Source organism: Callithrix jacchus, chromosome 6 (assembly GCF_049354715.1).
Source record: "Callithrix jacchus isolate 240 chromosome 6, calJac240_pri, whole genome shotgun sequence".
NCBI lineage: Eukaryota > Metazoa > Chordata > Mammalia > Primates > Cebidae > Callithrix > Callithrix jacchus.
In genome coordinates, this window is record NC_133507.1 from 78,229,008 (window position 1) to 78,248,230 (window position 19,223).

At 37.4% G+C, this 19,223-nt stretch overlaps 1 protein-coding gene and 1 pseudogene across 1 annotated transcript in view; one reads left to right on the top strand and one right to left on the bottom strand.

Annotated features, from left to right (window-relative positions):
* STAM2 (signal transducing adaptor molecule 2) overlaps positions 1–19,223 on the top strand; it is a 58,368-nt gene that overhangs the window by 31,105 nt on the left and 8,040 nt on the right. Inside the window, exons 7-12 of the mRNA XM_002749440.6 lie at positions 32–218; positions 7,013–7,107; positions 9,266–9,348; positions 9,487–9,574; positions 10,309–10,363; positions 17,067–17,220. Of these exons, the coding sequence (XP_002749486.1) occupies positions 32–218; positions 7,013–7,107; positions 9,266–9,348; positions 9,487–9,574; positions 10,309–10,363; positions 17,067–17,220 (662 nt within the window). The remainder of the gene's footprint in view (positions 1–31; positions 219–7,012; positions 7,108–9,265; positions 9,349–9,486; positions 9,575–10,308; positions 10,364–17,066; positions 17,221–19,223) is intronic.
* LOC108592211 (large ribosomal subunit protein eL30 pseudogene) lies at positions 10,587–10,998 on the bottom strand (annotated as a pseudogene).

A 19,223-nucleotide genomic window follows, 5' to 3' on the forward strand; every position in this document is an offset into this window, starting at 1 on the left:
AGTTTCTTTGAATTTTAATTTTTGAAACTAGCTATTGAATTATCACTGCAAGAGCAGAAACAGCAACACACAGAAACAAAATCCTTATATCCATCTGCAGAAATTCAGTTAAATAATAAGGTTGTACGGAAAGTGAGAGCTTTATATGATTTTGAAGCTGTTGAGGACAATGAACTCACCTTTAAACATGGTGAAATAATTATTGTTTTGGATGACAGGTATGTTTTAAATCTTTATGGGAAGTTTTAAAGTATAATATTTTTAATTTAGAATCCAGAGGATTCAGTTCTTTGACTTATAGTGTATTTAATCATATTAGAACCTTTTCATACCTTGTTTTTTTTTTTCCTAAAATAAAAGATAATGTGAGCTTCTTCTCTTGTTATATTTGATAATTTATGTTTGTTATATTTGATAATTTATGTCTTAGATGAAAGACATATTAAATAATGTTGTTGATGACCACAATCGGGAAACATGTAAATATTCAGTCACTTGAATAAGTGTACATTGGCAATTGTGTGTACCAAAATTACCAGCAGAAAAACTTTAAAAAGTATATAGCTATATACCCTTGATTAAAGCAACCAAAAGCTGTACTTGGCTCCTCCCCAATTCTTAATCTACTACTGTACTCTCTTCACAATTTCTCTACTATTTAAAGCTGTCATAAAAAATAGATCAATCTCTGTTGAGCTTAATACTGTTCTGTACTTTTACTTTTAAAAGGAAATGATGAAATTTAGCAAGAGTGAGAAGTAAGCTTGTTGGTATGAACAGAGATTGCAGATGTATTTGGTATCCATTATAAATAATTTAGTAAGTTATTTATAACACAGTAGTATATTTCTAGTATATTTTTAAATAAAGGGTAGATACGTAATGGTTTTACTTTGCTGTGGTAAATATTTAGTGAGAAAATGTTATGTAATCTATGTACAATGAATAACAAATGAAGACTTCATAAAATCTAGAATAAAGTAAGAGAGTTCTGTCTTCATAAAATCTAGAATAAAGTAAGAGAGTTAAAATTACCACATAGACAGTATAGAAGGCAGAATGTGGCGAATGCCATAAAAAAGGTGCTGTTGGGGCCCAGATAGCAGATTTACACTTGTGCAAGGATCTGGCAAAGAAGACTTATCTTGGGGCTCCATTTCAGGTGTGTATCTTGATTGATTTAGATAAGACAAAAAATTTTGCAAGAAATTGAAGATGGGAAACGGAATGTCTCTTAGGCAATCGAGATAGTACCATCTTCACTTTAAGAAAAATTTTTTAGGCCGGGCGCAGTGGCTCAAGCCTGTAATCCCAGCACTTTGGGAGGCCGAGGCGGGTGGATCATGAGGTCAAGAGATCGAGACCATCCTGGTCAACATGGTGAAACCCCGTCTCTACTAAAAATACAAAAAATTAGCTGGGCATGGTGGCGCGTACCTATAATCCCAGCTACTCAGGAGGCTGAGGCAGGAGAATTCCCTGAACCCAGGAGGTGGAGGTTGCGGTGAGCCGAGATTGCGCCATTGCACTCCAGCCTGGGTAACAAGAGCGAAACTCCGTCTCAAAAGAAAAAAAAAAAAGAAAAAGAAAAATTTTAAAATAATCATTTGGAGTGGAACACCATGATCCCTGAAGGAGAATAGATAGAAATACAGATGCTTGTCAACTTACATTAGTTTACAATTGTGCAAAATCATTGAACACAAAACCTATTTTATAATAAAGTATTGAATATCTCATGTAACATATTGAATACTGTACTGAAAGTAAAAACCAGAATGGTTTATGTGTACCTGAGTGTGTATCACTTTTGCACCATTGTTAAGTCATGCTATCATGAGTTGGAGACTGTAAAGGAGAGAGAGAGAGAGTGTGAGCTCTGAACACTGACAGTCTGAAGTGTCAGGCCTAGGAGTGTCTTTTAGAGTACTTACAAAAGAACTTAGGTTTATAGTTTTGATACTCTTACACAACTATGAAGTTAAAGATATTTATAAAATAGCCTGGGCACAGTGGCTCATGCCTATAATTCCAGCACTTTGGGAGGCCAAGGTGGGCAAATCATGAGGTCAGTAGTTCAAGGCCAGCCCAGCCAGTATGAAGAAACCCTGTATCTACTAAAAAAAAAAAAAAAAAAAATGAAAATTAGCTGGGTGTCGTGGCATGCACCTGTAGTCCCAGCTGCTCAAGATGCTGAGGCAGAATTCCTTGAACCTGGGAGGCAGAGGTTGCAGTGAGCCAAGATTGTGGCACTGTACTCCAGCCTGGGTGACAGAGTGAGACTCCACCTCAAAAAATAAAAAATATAAAAAGATATTTATAAAATAAATAGAAACAAAATGAGTAGTTTTGTCTAAGATTCTAATTTAGAACATTACTTTTATATAACAAAATTTTCTGAAATAAATTGCTGCTCATAAGACAATTTTTAGTTAAGATTTATTACTCTAAAAAAGAACTTTTTTATTTGTAACTGCTAAGAGAATTCAATGTGAATATGATGGAATATGGGGTCAGTTGCTGTCATTTTTATAATGGGACACCCCAATCTTACAGTTGCTGTAAGCATGCTTATGTATAAAATATTGTCATTCTAGGTGATTGGTAATCACTGGTAGGATTTTAAACACAAATGCAAACTTGTGTGCTAAAGTTAAATGACAGTCTTCTGTTAAAAGGAAGTCATCCAGAAACTGACTGTATTTGTCGTTTTTATATTTTTATGGAATTGAAAGCACAAAGTTTTCACACATAGATGTCCCTTGAAAATGTATCATTCTTAGATCTGTTTAAGAGCCATTGAGCTGATAGAAAAGGTGCACATTTCCTATTTATTTATTTATTTTTTGAAACAGAGTTTTACTCTGTCGCCCAGGCTGGAGTGCACTGGCTCACTGCAACCCCCAACTCCCAGGTTCAAACGATTGTCCTGCCTCAGCCTCGCCAGTAGCTGGGATTACAGGCATGCTCTTCTATGTCCAGCTAATTTTTGTAGTTTTGGTAGAGACTGGGTTTCACCTTGTTGGCCAGGCTGGTCTCCAACTCCTGATATCAGGTGATCCGCCTGCCTCAGCCTCCCAAAGTGCTGGGATTATAGGCATGAGCCACCATGCCCGGCCCAAAGGTGCACATTTCTCATTAACAAGGTATACCAAGAAAAGCCTTTCTTTTGTTACATTTTTAGCTTTATCTTACCACTCCATGTATGTATGTATGTATGTATATATGTATGTTTCCTTCCTTCCTTTCCTTTCTTTCCTTCGACAGGGTCTTACTCTGCCTCCAGGCTGGAGTACAGTGGTGTGATGTCAGCTTACTGCAATCCCTGCCTCTCGGATTCAAACGATTCTCCCGCCTCAGCCTCCCAAGTAGCTGGGAATACAGGCGTGTACCACCACACCTGGCTAATTTTTTGTATTTTTAGTAGAGACAGGGTTTCACTACATTGGCCAGGCTGGTCTTGAACTCCTGGCTTCAAGTGATCCACCCACCTCGACCTCCCAAAGTGCTGGGATTACAGGTGTAAGCTGCTGTGCCTGGCCCACTCCATATTTTCTGTGTACTGTTTCAAATAATCAAGTGGAATTCTTACAGTTCCAAAAATGCCATTTTCTGCTTAGACCTCCATTTTACCTTTGGTTCTGTCTGTCTGGAAAGCCCTGCTGAAGGAGGTAAAAGCATTTAGGAAAGAAAAAGAACTTTACTTTTCAAGGACAGTTTGCAAGGGAGTCCAGGCTTTAGAAAAGTTGCCTCCCATATTCAAAAATAAAAGTTATTTTAAGGAAAAGACCCATACAAGATTACCAAGTTTTTCCAGGTTTACAATTTATATTTTTGTGGTAGAGATAGCAGTTTCCTTGCAAGATTATTATATCCATAAAGGACATCACTACCCCAGCCATTGTCATTGCACAAGTTAGTGAGTACTTTTTGTTAAGAAGTCAGTAGTTAAAAGGAAAGGTTCAAGTTTTCATGTACTTTGAGACCTAAAACTAAATATGTTGACTTTTTTGTTTTATCTCAGAGTACAGAGTTTTTTGTTTCTTTGTGCCTTGTTTTCTTTGTTATTGATAATGGCAGGAGGGCAAAATGTCATTTTTATTTCCATAGCTGTAATTTTATTTTTTTCATGTTGAGTGCCTACTTGACCTTCAAAACCTATGTCAGATTTTATGTCCTCTGAGAAGCCTTTAAACCTTTCCCTGCTTTTTAGTTCCCAGTAGAGTTAGCAGTTCCCTTCTTTGAGTTATAGCTCTCTGAACATATATAACAGCATTTCTCATAGGATATTTTTATATGTAACTCATCTCTTTCTAGTGCTCATAAATGAAATGATGTTTCATAATCATAGACATTAATTCATTCCTAAGACTCAAGAATGGATGTTCAGTAAGTCAGATTTTTGGAAAGGAATTGATAAAAGTACCATTATTTCTAGATGCTATGATTTTCTGTATAGAAAGTTCCAGAGTCCAATGGACAAATGGTTAAAAGTGGTAGGAGTTCATCAAGGTTGTTGGATACAAGCTTAACATACAAAACTCAGTAGTATGCTTTAATCACAACTGTTTAGAAAATGTAGTAGGAAAGCAAGTCATTCTCAGTAGTAACAAAAAGTATATAAATGATCTAGAAATGAATAAGCCTAACAAAGATATGTAAGGCCTTTATGGATTAAATCATAAAATTATTTGAAAGCCATAAAAGAATATAAATATGTATTTACGTTATGTATTTATATAAATGTAAATGGAGAAAGATACCATGTTCATAGGGAAGAAACCTTAATATTATAAAGATTTCCTTTTTCTTATATTATTGTGTAATTTCAGTGCATTTCTAATTCAATTCCCAACAGGACTTTTTCCCCAGAGAACTTAAAAAGTAATTTAATATTAATGTGGAAATGTGAAGTTATGCAATAAATGAGAAAGAGTAACATAGAAAGGTATTTTCTCTGGCAGGTATTAAGGTACATTAACAAGATGTAGAAAATAGATATTGGACACTGCAACAGAATGGAATCTAGAAATAGGCTCATGAACAGATTACTGTTTGAAAGGTAGGGTATTATAAATTAGTAGAAAAAATGATGGACTGTTTAATAAATTTTGTTGTGATGAATGGCTCTTTTTATAGTATAGAAAAAATTTGATCAGTTTCACATAGTATATACAATTTCATTCCAAATGAATTAAAAATCTAAACATGGGAGAGGGAAAAAGGAAACCCTAAAGCTACAGTTAAGTATATAGGAGGATAGATGTTAGGAGTTCAGGGGTAGAAAAAGGTAAAAGTGTAAGCCATAAAAGATTGCCAGATGTGATTGCATAGGGGGAAAAAAAACCACTGTAGAATTAAACCATAAACATATGCTAAGAGACGGTCTAGAAGAAGGTATTTGCATAATTCAGACAAACAGTTGCTATCCAAAATATATAAAGAACTTATACAGGTCCATGAAAAAAGACAAATGAGCCAGTAGAAAAAGAAACATGGGCAAAAAATATGAACAGGCAGTTTACAGAAAAGGCAATCTGAATAGCTAGCAAGCACAAGTAGATGCTTACAAATGCATACAATGAAATATGATTTCTCCGGAGCCGCAGTGACTCAGGCCAGTTGTCCTGATGCTTGGGGAGGCGAGGCTACTCATATGAGGCGAGCCTGGGCAACATAAAAACCTCTCATTCATTAAAAAAAAAAAAAAAGAAATATGATCTCTCTCCTCTCTGATTATCAACTATTAGTTATGAATAAGCCCAGAGAAATTGTTGCATGTATACTCTCAAGTCTAGGATGATCATTACCTTAGTCTTTATAATGGTGAAAGAGTGGAATCAACCTAAATGTCCATCTTTACAGGAATGGATAAATATGGCCTTTTGTATGATGGAATATTAATTTAAAAGCAATAAGCCCAAAATCTGAAAGTATTAATATATAAAATTAAAAAGATCTGTATGAATTAGCATCTGTGTCTGCCTGTTTCTATATGGAGTTGGCTATAGATATGTGTAAAAGAACAAAAAACAGACTTGACAAGAAAGCTACCCACTTGATTGTGGTAGTATGGTGAGATGGATGTGGCGTTGGGATTTGGGGTTATTAATAAAGGGCACTTAAGTGTTTTCTGTTTACTTTTTTATTTTTTAATTTTATTATTATTATTTTTTGGAGACAGAGTCTCACTGTCTTCCAGGCTGGAATGCAGTGGCATGATCTCAGCTTACTGTAACCTCTGCCTCCTGGGTTCAAGCAATTCTCATGCTTCAGCCTCCTGAGTAGCTGAGATTACAGGCTCCCACCACCACATCATGCTGATTTTTGTATTTTTAGTAGAGATGGGGTTTTGCCGTGTTGGCCAGGCTAGTGTCAAACTCCTGACCTCAGGTGATCCATCCGCCTCAGCCTCCCAAAGTGCTGGGATTTTAGGCATGAGCCACCAAGCCTGTCCTTACTTTCGTAAAGCCCAGAATCAAATATGATGAATTGCTAATTGATTCTGATATTTTTATTTTTTGAGACAGAGCCTTGCTGTGTTGCCCAGGCTGGAGTGCAGTAGCAGGATCTCAGCTCACTGCAGCCTCCTCCTCCCGAGTTCAAACAATTCTTCTGCCTCAGTCTCCCAAGAAGCTGGACTACAGGCATGCGCCAGCACTCCTGGCTAATTTTTGTATTCTTAGTAGATATGAGGTTTCACCATGTTGGCCAGGCTGGTCTCAAACTCCTGACCTCAGGTGATCCTCCTACCTCGGCCTCCCAAAGTGCTGGGATTACAGGTGTGAGCCACCGTGCCTGGTGGCTCTAAGTTTAGATACAGGGATGTGGATATTTGTTTTACTTGTACTTTTTAATATCATTTATTAAATTTAAGAAAAGTGACTTAATTATAGCTGCATGTAGACTAATATATTCAAAGGTGACTAAATTTGATTTTTACTTTAATTCCTCTTTGCTATTGTATGAAAATTTGGAGGAACAAATGATATTTTTTGCACTGTATTTTTAGTGATGCCAATTGGTGGAAAGGAGAAAATCACAGAGGAATAGGACTCTTCCCATCCAATTTTGTAACAACTAATTTAAACATAGAGTCTGAGGCAGGTAAGTTAAATCTTAGAGAAGGTTAGAGCTATTTAAATTTTTTTTCACTCAAATTTTATGATTTGGTTTTGGATGTCAAGTAGATTGGCATTTAACTTTTGTTTTAAATCATTTATTTATAGGCATGACAAGCTGACCTCTTTTTTAATCAAATTAAGGGGTTTAGCCCATGTCAATCCCAAGAATTATTTCCTTTTATTTTAAATCCTCTTGAGAGTTCCCATACATAGTTAAATGTCAGGCATAAAATAATATGTGACTATGCAGGTATTTAAATCAGCCTAACTATATAGTGTAAGAGGCGGTTCTTAACTGTTCTGTTCAAAGAGCATTTTGATTTGTTACTGAACCACAGTGGCAAAGGGGGAGTGGTGTGGGGATCTTATGGTTGGCAAGTGCAGAGTATGAATACTGGGGTTAGGAGTACTCCTAAATTTTAGATCTTTCCTCACCTTGATTTGATCCTAGGGAGCCTGAAACAATAATAAAGTAATGTAATCAAGCCGCTAAGGTTCCTGGTTCAGATCTGCTGAACTTTTAGTCAGTCTGCTCTTTAGCCATTGTCAACTATGCTGAAAAAGCATGCCATTTGATATTCAGGTAGGGAGGTGGGGGGATCTGAGTGTAAAGGAACAGCTCATAATAATATTAATGATGATAATCAGAAATAGTTACTGGTTTTTGAGCACTCATTATTTGTCAGGCATTGTGCTAAGTCATTTGTACTATTGCATTTCAATCTGACAGCTGTCAGATAGCTACTTTTGTTGCCCTGTCTTACAGATAAGGACAATGAGGCCGAGAGGTTGTGTTTCTAGTAAGTGATTGAGGCAGGATTGTAAAGTCCGTCAGTCTGACCTTACACTGACTGAGGGATATATCAGTGCTAATCCTTGCCAGTTCAGGAGAAAGAACTTCAAATGAAAGCATTGTGCATCATGTGTAACATTGTCTTTGTATGTTTAGAGGCATACATTCAGAAAAATGAAGTCGTGAGAGGGCAATACTTACTGATTTGAATATATGGTACTTTGCCATTATTTATACATTTATTCCTCTTACCTGACTCTCTAGGAATACTGGAGACACCTTTAAAAAAGTTTATAGACCATGCTTAGGGGATTCTATATAGCAATTTCCTTTTGGCATAAGCTTGAGACTATTGAAAGGAAAAAATATTTTGGGTTTTCAGTTTATCCCTGTGTTATGCTGACTTCTGTTTTTTTGAAAGTTAGCCAAATATTTGAAATAAATGGCTAACAGTTGGGATTTAAAATTGTTGGGCTACGTAGGTTTTTGCTGTAATTTTATTTTTACCAAAATTTACTTTGTTAAAGCAGAGTTTGTGTATTTGTAAATTTTTTTTCAACCTCCTCTTCTTGAAAAACTTTTTTATTTAGTGTTGTTTTGACTTTTTTTTTTTTTGAGATGGAATCTTACTCTGTCACCTGGGCTGGAATGCAAGCAATTATTGTGCCTCAGCCTCCCAAGTAGCTGGGACTACAAGCACATGCTGGCTAATTTTTTGTATTTTAGTAGAGATGGGTTTCACTGTATTGCCTGGGCTGGTCTTGAACTCCTGAGCTCAGGCAGTCCACCCTCCTCAGCCTCTCAGAGTGTTAGTATTATGGCCATGAGCCACTGCGCCTGGCCTTGTTTTAACTATTATTGAAGTTAGCATAAAGTAAGTTTTCTTTTTTGTTCATATAGGTAATTTTTTTTTAATAGAAGGGAAGAGTGTAGAAGAAACTCATAGATGTAACTATAAAATTAGCTAGATAATAATCTGCTCTCATATATTTATTCACCCCATTGGTAGCACTCAGTTTTCAGGAAAATGCCTAAAATGTCAGCTGCTGTTAATATTGTACACTTATTTCACTAGAATTTTAAGTTCCATGGGGTTAGGGATTTTTTTTTGTTTTATTCACTGGTGTATGTATAAATGCCTAGAACAATGCCTGGCACATAATGAGTACTAAATAAATGTTTGTGAAATAAAGGACCAAATGTATATAATAGTGTTGATTATAAAATGTGAATATATAAAGGGCTTCCATTTTTTTTTCTTACGGACAATCATAGGCCACTTATAAATTAATGACTAAAATTACTGAAGTAAATGCTGGGGAACTTAAAGTTTGCTTTATTTCTATAGCGGCTGTGGACAAATTGCATATAATTGATGATGATGTGGAGGAAATTAAGAAATCAGAGCCTGAGCCTGTTTATATAGATGAGGTAGAGTCCTTTTTTTGTTTAATAAACTGTCAAGACAATTTAAATGTACTATCTTTGAGACTGCTTGGAAAGAGTAATTTCAGATTCACTGAAGTTAAAACCCTTGAGTTTTTAAAAAGTGTCCTATTACTTTTTTAGGATAAGATGGATAGAGCCCTGCAGGTACTTCAGAGTATAGATCCAACAGATTCAAAACCAGACTCCCAAGACCTTTTGGATTTAGAAGGTACTTAATGAATATTAGATATTATTTTAATATTATGTCATATTTTAGCTATTCATAATGTCTTCAGTTTCTTCTGCCTTGTGTTTACCTTTAGAAGTTAGAAATCTCTGGTGGGGAACAGACTAGTACAGTAAAATAGTAAATGTATTACTTGGAAGGTATTGTCATAAACCTGCAAATCCTTTTCATAAAGGAAGTCTTTGTATTTCTTTTTTTTTTTTTTTTTTTTTTTTTTGAGACCGAGTTTCGCTCTTGTTACCCAGGCTGGAGTGCAATGGCGCGATCTCGGCTCACCCCAACCTCTGCCTCCTGGGTTCAGGCAGTTCTCCTGCCTCAGCCTCCTGAGTAGCTGGGATTACAGGCACGCGCCACCATGCCCAGCTAATTTTTTGTATCTTTGGTAGAGACGGGGTTTCACCATGTTGACCAAGATGGTCTCATTCTCTTTGACCTTGTGATCCACCCGCCTCGGCCTCCCAAAGTGCTGGGATTACAGGCTTGAGCCACCGCACCCAGCCTATTTTAGTATTATTAAATATGGCTTTTGACCTTACTTTTTGTCACATGATAGTAATATGTAGTAGTAATGCTGAATAGTAGTCTTTCTCTAGCATGAGCTTGATCTCTATGTATTATGCATGGTATTGTATATTGGTTTTATATTGTTAAAAATTGTTCAAATTGGCTTAAAGTGGATTAAGTTCCTGTGTTTATAAGTATTTTTGTAATTACAGATGTCTGCCAGCAGATGGGCCCAATGATAGATGAAAAACTTGAAGAGATTGATAGGTGAGATTTTTTGTGCAAGGAATAAAAAGTATAGTTTTGGGAGGTTCACTTGTTTTTGGCAAACAGTAAAGTAGGGAAAGTTTTTGTGGAACTGTACAATTCATGGAAATTGTTTTCCAGTTTCCCAAACTCTTACAAACCTATAGCAACATGGTGTGTTTTGTTTTTGTTTTTCTAAAAAACAAGCTCTGACAAGTATTATTAAAGACAAATTTTGCATGGCTTACTTTTCACCAGTCTGTTCTAGCATGCTTCCAGTGATATTAGAACTGCCTGGATCAGTGATAGCCAGTATGCATACTCTCTAGTATTTTCTGCATGCTGTGCCCATCATTGCCACTGTAGTGATGGACAGCAATTTTGGCCTGCTCTATTTCAGATTTCCTTAAAGCTGGACAATCTTAGTGAGGATGACCAGTTTTGCTTTGTCTTATCTGATCATCTTCAGAGTGTGCTTTTACCCTAGCACATACTTTCTACTTTTCATAACGAGTTGGAGCCTAGACTTGATCAGCTCCACTGACTTTTTCATCTTCGTGGCCATCTGCCTTAGGTCCAGGATGACCCCCAACTAAGAGCAGCTGCCAAGATGGCCGGGAGCCTGGTGCTTTTTATTGAGATAACTGTTTTTTTGTTTTTCCTATGGCAAAACAGTATATTTAGAATCGTGGACTCTTGCTCTTAATGCGCCAACCTTTATTTCTAACTTGGGCTGGAATTAAAGGGATAATGAATAGTAAAGAATAAAGTGAATAGATAAGAAAATCAGAACAGGAATCCTAAGCAATAATTGAATTCTTTTTCTTGAAACGGAGTTGCACTCTGTTGCCCAGGCTGAAGTGCAGTGGCGCAATCTTTGTGGCTCACTGCAACCTCTACCTATCGGGTTCAAGAAATTCTCCTGCCTCAGCCTCCTGAATAGGATTACAGGGGTGCACCACCATTCCTGGCTAATTTTTGTGTTTTTAGTAGAGACAGGGTTTCACTATGTTGTTGGCCAGGCTTGTCTCGAACTCCTGACCTCATAATCCACCCACCCTGGCCTCCCAAAGTGGTGGGATTACAGGCGCGAGCCACTGTGTCCAAGACTTCAATTCTAATGTGATGAGAAGTGGTACTTATAAAAATTTCAAATGAAAATTCTCTAGCATTTGTGAAGCTAAATCACGCCTTCTCTTCTCATTTCTTGTCCTTGTATTTCTTTGTTTCTATTACTCTTTTAATTTTATCTTATGTAGTTTTCTTTTTCTTTTTTTTGAGACAGAGTCTCACTCTGTCACCCAGGCTGGAGTGCAGTGGCACGATCTTGGCTCACGACAGCCTCCACCTCCCAGGTTCAAGCAATTCTCTGCCTCAGCCTCCCAAGTAGCTGGGATTATAGGCACCCGCCACCATGCCTGACTAATTTTTGTATTTTTAGTAGAGACAGGGTTTCTTGGCCAGGCTGGTCTTGAACTCCTGACCTCATGATCCACCCACCTCAGCCTCCCAAAGTGCTGAAATTATAGATGTGAGCCACTTCCGCTGACCTATTTTTCTTTTTTAAAAATTATTATTGTTTTTGGAAACAGATTCTCTGTTGCTCAGGCCCAAGGGATCCTCTTGCCTCAGGCTCCCTAGTAACTACAGGTGTGTGCCACCACACCCAGGTTTTTTTTTAAAGACAGGGTCTTAGTAAGCTGCCCAGGCTGGTCTCAAACTCCTGGCCACAAGTGATCTTCTTTTTTTTTTTTTTTTTTTTTTTTTTTTTGAGCGGAGTTTCGCTCTTGTTACCCAGGCTGCAGTGCAATGGTGCGATCTCGGCTCACCGCAACCTCCGCCTCCTGGGTTCAGGCAATTCTCCTGCCTCAGCCTCCCGAGTAACTGGGATTACAGGCACGCGCCACCATGCCCAGCTAATTTTTTGTATTTTTAGTAGAGACGGGGTTTCACCATGTTGACCAGGATGGTCTTGATCTCTTGACCTTGTGATCCACCCGCCTGGGCCTCCCAAAGTGCTGGGATTACAGGCTTGGGCCACCGCGCCCGGCCACAAGTGATCTTCTTGCCTCAGCCTCCCAAAGTGCTGGGATCGTAGGTATGAGTCACCTTGTCTGGCCTTTATTGTTCTTTAAAAATAGGAGCAACACTGAAGGATAGAATATCAGGATTTTGAGCTTTTAACTTGATTCTGCTCCCTTATTTCTCACCTCTCTATCTGAAGTCAGAGGGAAAAGCCATAGTGAATGGAAAATAAGGGATAGGGCTTAGTATTCCATCATCATCCCTTTCTAGCCGTATTTATTGAATTAATATATAAACAACACAAGAAGAAGCGATTAGATAGGGCCAAAATAAGGAGAATAGAAACTACTTCTCTTCTGCCTCTACCAGAGAAGTGCAGTAGCAGCACTTTTCCTAGTCACCGAAGATTGTCATCTTTGTTCCAGGGGGCATCTTAAAAATAAATGTATTGTGTTTTCTAAAGAAATGAAAAATCCATGTGGCAGTTGACCGTTTTGCCATATTTTAGAGAAAGCATTAAGTATCTATTTACACATCTACTTTGTTTCAATGCAGGGATGTTAATGGTTAATGGATAAACACACTGGAAAAGATTAAAAAATATCATAGATGAGGCTAAGAGTACAATTATTAGGGACTTTTCTGGAGCTTAAAAATAGTTCTTTTACTTTTTGAGATAGATTCTCGCTCTGTTGCCCAGCTGGAGTGCAGTGGCATGTTCTCAGCTCACTGCCACCTCCACCTCTCAGGTTCAAGTGATTCTCTTGCCTCAACCTCCTGAGTAGCTGGGACTATAGGCGAGGCACCTCCATGTCTGACTAATTTTTGTATTTTTAGTGGAGACTGGGTTTCATCATGCTGTCCAGGCTGGTCTCAAATTCCTGACCTCATGATCCGCCTGCCTTGGCCTTCCAAAGTATTAGGGTTACAGGAGTGAGCCACCAGGCCCGGCCTTTTTTGCTTTTTATAGAGGGAGTCTCACTCTGTCACCCAGGCTAGAGTGCAGTGGCATCATGTTGGCTCACTGAAACCTTGGTCCCCTGCCTCAGCCTCCTGAGTAGCTGGGATTACAGGCACTCCACCACTATGCCCAACTAATTTTTATATTTTTAGTAGAGATGGGGTTTCACCATGTTGGCCAACCTGGTCTCGGACTCCTAATCTTAGGTGATCTGCCTGCCTCGACCTCCCAAAGCGCTGGGATTACAGGCACGAGCACCACGCCAGGCCAATAGTCTATATTCTTTAACACAGCAATTTCAAGCCCATAGTAAATACATAGGGATAGATGCAAAGATTTAGCTTTTAAGATGCTCAGTCACAGTGTTATTTATGACATCAAAATTGGAAATAACAATAACGTCTTTTATTATGAGATTGGTTTACCAGTCATCCCTTGCTGTCCATGGGGGATTGGTTCCAGGACCTCCCAAAGATACCAAAATCCGCAGATCCTTAAGTCTCTGAAATGAAATGGTGTAGTATTTGCATATAACATTTGCACATCCTCTTATATACTTTAAATGATCTCTAGGTTACTTATAATACCTAACACATTGTAAAGGCTATATAAATACTTGTTATGCTGTATGGTCTAGATAATAATGACATGTACATGTTTAGTTCAGACACAATTTTTTTTTGTATTTTCAATTTGAAGTTGGTTGAGTGCGCTGGTGCAGAACACATGGACATGGAGGGCTGAGTGTATGTCCACACATTCTACAATGAAAATCATTGTCCTTGATAATTATCCCTTGATATGAACAGATATCATAATATATAATGAAAAAAGTCAGGAGCTGTGACAGTTTAATCTTATTTTTTGTTGATAAAAAAAAATTTGTTAAAGGAAAAGATCTAGAAGAATTAGAAGTCAGAGTGAGGCTGCCAGTACTGGGGCTCACACCTACAATCCCAGCATTTCAGGAGGCTGAAGTGGGAGGATAATCTGAGCCCAGGAATTTGAGACCAGCTTGGGCAATAAAGTGAGACCCCATTTCTACAAAAAAAAATTTTTAAACAATTAGCTGGCCTTGGTGGTGTGCACCCATAGGCCCAGCTCCTCAGGAGGCTGAGGTGGGAAGATCGCTTGAGCCTGGGAGGTCAATGAGGCTTTGGTGAGCCACGATTGCACCATTGCACTCCAGTCTGGGTGACACAATGAGATCCTGTCACAAAAGAAAAAAAAAATCAGTGACCATTCTGATATTCTAATTTTTTGAGTGAGAATTCAACCATTAACCAGTTTTCTTATCAGTTTCAGTTTTTGAATAGGCCAACTGGTACTTTTTCTTGTTCCATGGCCACAGCTGCAGATGCAGCTTCTCTTCTGGGAAATGTTTCCTGTTCTTCAACAAATTCTTATTGACTATTATTTACCCTTGTGAAGTATTCAGAGATGAATAAAATATCATTTTTTCTCTTGAATGGATCATCATGTTTATTATTCCTACTAGGAAAAACAACTCTACTATTACAGAGTTAAATTGTACATTTCATTTCTATCTGTCATTGTACAGAATGAAATTTTGTAGCATTTTATCACCCTAAGAAATTATATTGAGTAAACATGTGAGTTAACTCCAAAAATGTTTAGGTAGATTTGTTGAAGGGAGATTCATAGTCTGACTTTAACTATGCTCCAGACTGTTTTAATCTTATTTCCTCCTGTCCTCCAAAGATAATTTTCTACCATCCTGATCAAGTTGCTCTTTTGCCCTATTACTCTGGGATTGTGTCTCAGATCTTTAAGAGGATTTCAAACATAGTGATCATGTCTTTCTACTGCATTTTCCTGGTGTTTCGTCAGCATACTAGGTTTTGTGGATCAGATTCCTACAGTTAAATATTAGTTAGACATTTGTTAGCATGACATTAATTTCTGTGGCTTTCTGGGTGGTTTGTAACTGTTATTTTTGATCATAGAGTTTGACCTGCTTAATGCAGTCATTCCTACGAGAGAGGGAACAAATTTTTGTTCTTGTTGTTCAGACATAACAGATTATAATAGAAGAAAGGTGACAAATCTTGATAGGACTCAGTCCAGGTCGTTTACTTGGTAGTCCTCTGTCTGTTTGCATGCCTCTGCTTGTTGCCTGTGTTTTTATAGAAAAAAACGCATTCAATAAAAAGGCTTGTGAATGTTTCAGGCCCGATAAAAGCGGTTGCTTAACTTTTATAAATTTCTCAGTTGCAAAGAGAGTTCTTTATTACTCTCAGGCGAACAGACAAAATTGTGTCAAGTAGGAAGAGTTTGCTCTGAAGTTTCTTGGGCAAATTTGAAGATGATTTTATTTGGATTTGTGGTTATTACACAATAAAGTATTGGGTTTTACTTTTTCAAAATGAAACAACCAACAAATGAGCATTAGAGACTAGTCTTACACATTGTTTTTACTTGGATTTTCAAGGATAATTATTTAAGTAGGTTTTTTTCAGTTGATTTTTTCATGGATATAAACAAATGATAATGTCTGTGATTTTTTTTTTTTTAAACAAGTGTTTTTAGATTTCTATCATATTATACTTCATAGAGGTTCTGGACCTTGCCTGGGTACTTTCTTTCATTGAGATTTGTAATTGAGGCCCAGAATCTTACCTAATTTGAGAATTTTCTTTTTAATAATGGAATTTTCAACAGAAGGCTGGAATGTGTGAAAGTAAATTCTTTCAGCACCAAAATTATGAATTGATTGCATTTTATGAGGCATGGGAAGTACTTTTCCCTAATATTATAAAGTCATATTGTCACTGGTAGAGGGGTATGACTGCGAGTTGTCCAGATTCTTGGCATTTTGGACAAAGAATTGAACAAAATGCCCAGCAAACCAAAGGAAGAATGAAGCAACAAAAGAATGAAAGCAGGGATTTATTGAAAATGAAAGTACACTTCACAGTGTGGAAGCAGGCCTTAGCAGTGGCTCAAGGGCCTGGATACAGAACCTTCTTGGGTCCAAGTACCCTCTAGAAGTTTACCCTTGACCACTTCATGCTCACCTCATGTAAATGAAGGGGTAGCTCACAATCAGTCTGATAGGTTGCAGAAAGTAGCCAACCAGAGGCTGAAATGAAGTTACAAAGGTCACACCGCTGTACAGACATCTGATTGGTGCAAAAAGCTTTTTGCAACCAATCAGAGGCTAGGGTGAAGTTACAAAGTTATACTGTTACGCAAATGAAGACTCCATCCACAGTCGGTCTCATTGGTTGTGGATAGCAACCATTCAGAGACTGGAGCAGCCATTCAGAGACTTGGTTGTGAACAGCAACCAATTTAGAGGCTAAAGTTACAAAGTTGCAAATGAGGACTGGACCTGTGATCAGTTGGATTTTTTTCCAACAGCCAATTTACCATTGTGGGGCAGGGGTTTGCAAAGGGAGTATCTTCTTGTCCTTTTCTTACTTAGGTGTGGAAAGTTTGGGTTGGTTTTCCTTTCAATTTAGTTATAGGAAGTCAGCATGAAACAGCCATAGGTTTCCTGCTCTAGACCCTATTCTCCTGCCTTAGTATCAGCCTAGCTATTACAAGGATTAAGCAGTTCTTCCTTTCAGTTTCCCTTTGTGAATATTCTTTCATTAAATATAAAGAATCTTTTAATATATGAATAGAAATTGTGCTAAATTAAAAAACAAATTTATTTTACTAAATACATGCTAAAAACTAGAAGAGTATTATAATACCTTTCTTCTACATCAGGAAGCATTCAGAATTGTCTGAATTGAATATAAAAGTCTTGGAAGCTCTGGAACTATATAACAAATTGGTGAATGAAGCACCAGTATACTCAGTCTATTCAAAGCTCCACCCTCCAGCACATTACCCACCTGTATCATCTGTGGTTCCAATGCAGGTGAGCATGTTTTTCTAGAACACTTTCTAAATTATAAACAAGTTTTAAAGTAAAAGAAAATGTTTTACAGCACAATATTAAGATTTCTATTGTCTGTGAATAGAATTATAAAACTTATCTTTGTTTTAGTAAATATTGGTTAAACAATTAACATTCACCAAAACAAATTAGACAGATACTCATATTTCACAGAAACATTTTAGTTCAGTTTTAACATGGATGAAAAGACCATTAAATATGTGAGGGTAGTTCTGGTTCTTCATATGGTTTTGTAATTATAAACCATAAATATTTTATGGAAGTATAAATCCTTTTTGTAAATGTGGAATGTATATATCTTTTTTTTTTTTTTTTTTTTTTTGAGATGGAGTCTCTGTCACCCAGGCTGGAGTGCAGTGGTGTGAGCTCAGCTCACTGCAACCTCTGCCTCCTGGGATCAAGCGATTCTCCTGCCTCGGCCTCCTGAGTAGCTGGCCCCACAGGCATGTGCCACCACACCCGGCTAATTTTTTATTTTTAGTAGAGACAGAGTTTCACCATGTTGGCCAGGCTGGTCTCAAATTCCTGACCTCAGGTAATCCACCTGCCTTGGCCTCCCAAAGTGCTGGGATTACAGGCATGAGCCACCATTGCCTGGGGAATGTAAATCTTTTGATTTAGGACAGTACCTGATATATCAGAAGTCCCCCAGGTGAGGTACTAATGCTGTTCCTAATGTTTGACACGATATAACATTTCATGTAAAATGTCCATAAAAATTTCTTTGAATTACATGATCATTAACAGGCACAATGAACTTCTTGATAAGTATGCTTTATACTTTTCTTAGCAGCATGACTTAAATGGTTAAAAATTTATGCATAGCAAAGGTATACAGATCTAGGAGGTACAGACACCATAAGCCATCCATGAACAGCATCTTTTTCCAGTACTTATCACCTTTTTTGTGTGCTTACCATATGAAGTGAATACTTATATTTGTCAGTATCCCCATTCAGAAGCATTTTTGAAATTTCAGCCAATTAGCCAATTGAATTCAGAATGAGCTTGGATGAGCAAAATTCATGTTAATTTATAAAAACTGGTATATAAAGGTGCATGTGAAGGAGACACCCAAGGAGAAAGGGTAGAAGGTGGGTGCATAATTTAGATGACTTGACACAACATAATTGTTAAGTAAAAAAAGAATAGTCACTATGGTAACTGTCACGTCAGACAAGATACATTTATCAAATATGCCATGCCTTGATCTTTTTGAAAATTAGGAGGATAGGAAAGATTTCTGGCTGCAAAAGACATTTGGCGTTTATTCGGTATTGCTTCTGTTTTCAGAGTTGTTTGCTGCTGCTGTTAAAGTGGAACAAAACAGCAATATCCGCACCATTGTATGACAAAACTATGTTCGCTTTTTTGTGTGTCTGTAAAGGTTTATTTGCCATTATGTGTCAGGTTTTGGTGTTTAGTCGCATTCTATTTACAGACTGCGTTTTGCCAAGCACAACTCATTTCTCTAAAAAGTTAACTTTATTTCTGTTTGATTCCTCACATAACCTGTATCTCCACTATTCACTCATAAGAGCATTTGAAATATTCAAAAGTTTTTCTTCTAATTTGACAAAAATATATCTCTACTAGAAGCAGTTGGGATAACACATTAGTTATATCTGTGTAGGCTACTCAGGAACCCTAAACTGCAGTTCATTTTCACAGTCCCAGCCTATTGTGGGTAGATTGCTACATGTCTACTAAGGAGGTCATGTGATTGTACTTAATATAGTTTATTTGGCATTTCTAGCATCCTAAATTTTCAGATGAATGGTCTTTGCTTTAAAAACAGCTTAATTTAAAACTGGATTGATGATCATTATGGTATGATATGATATTAAATGGATGCATTGTTTGAGGCTATATATAGTAGACAGGTGGTGGACCCTGTCCTTAAGGAGCTGTTGTCCTGAAAATAAGTAGGGCACATAAAAATGTCCAAAGAGACCTAGACCATT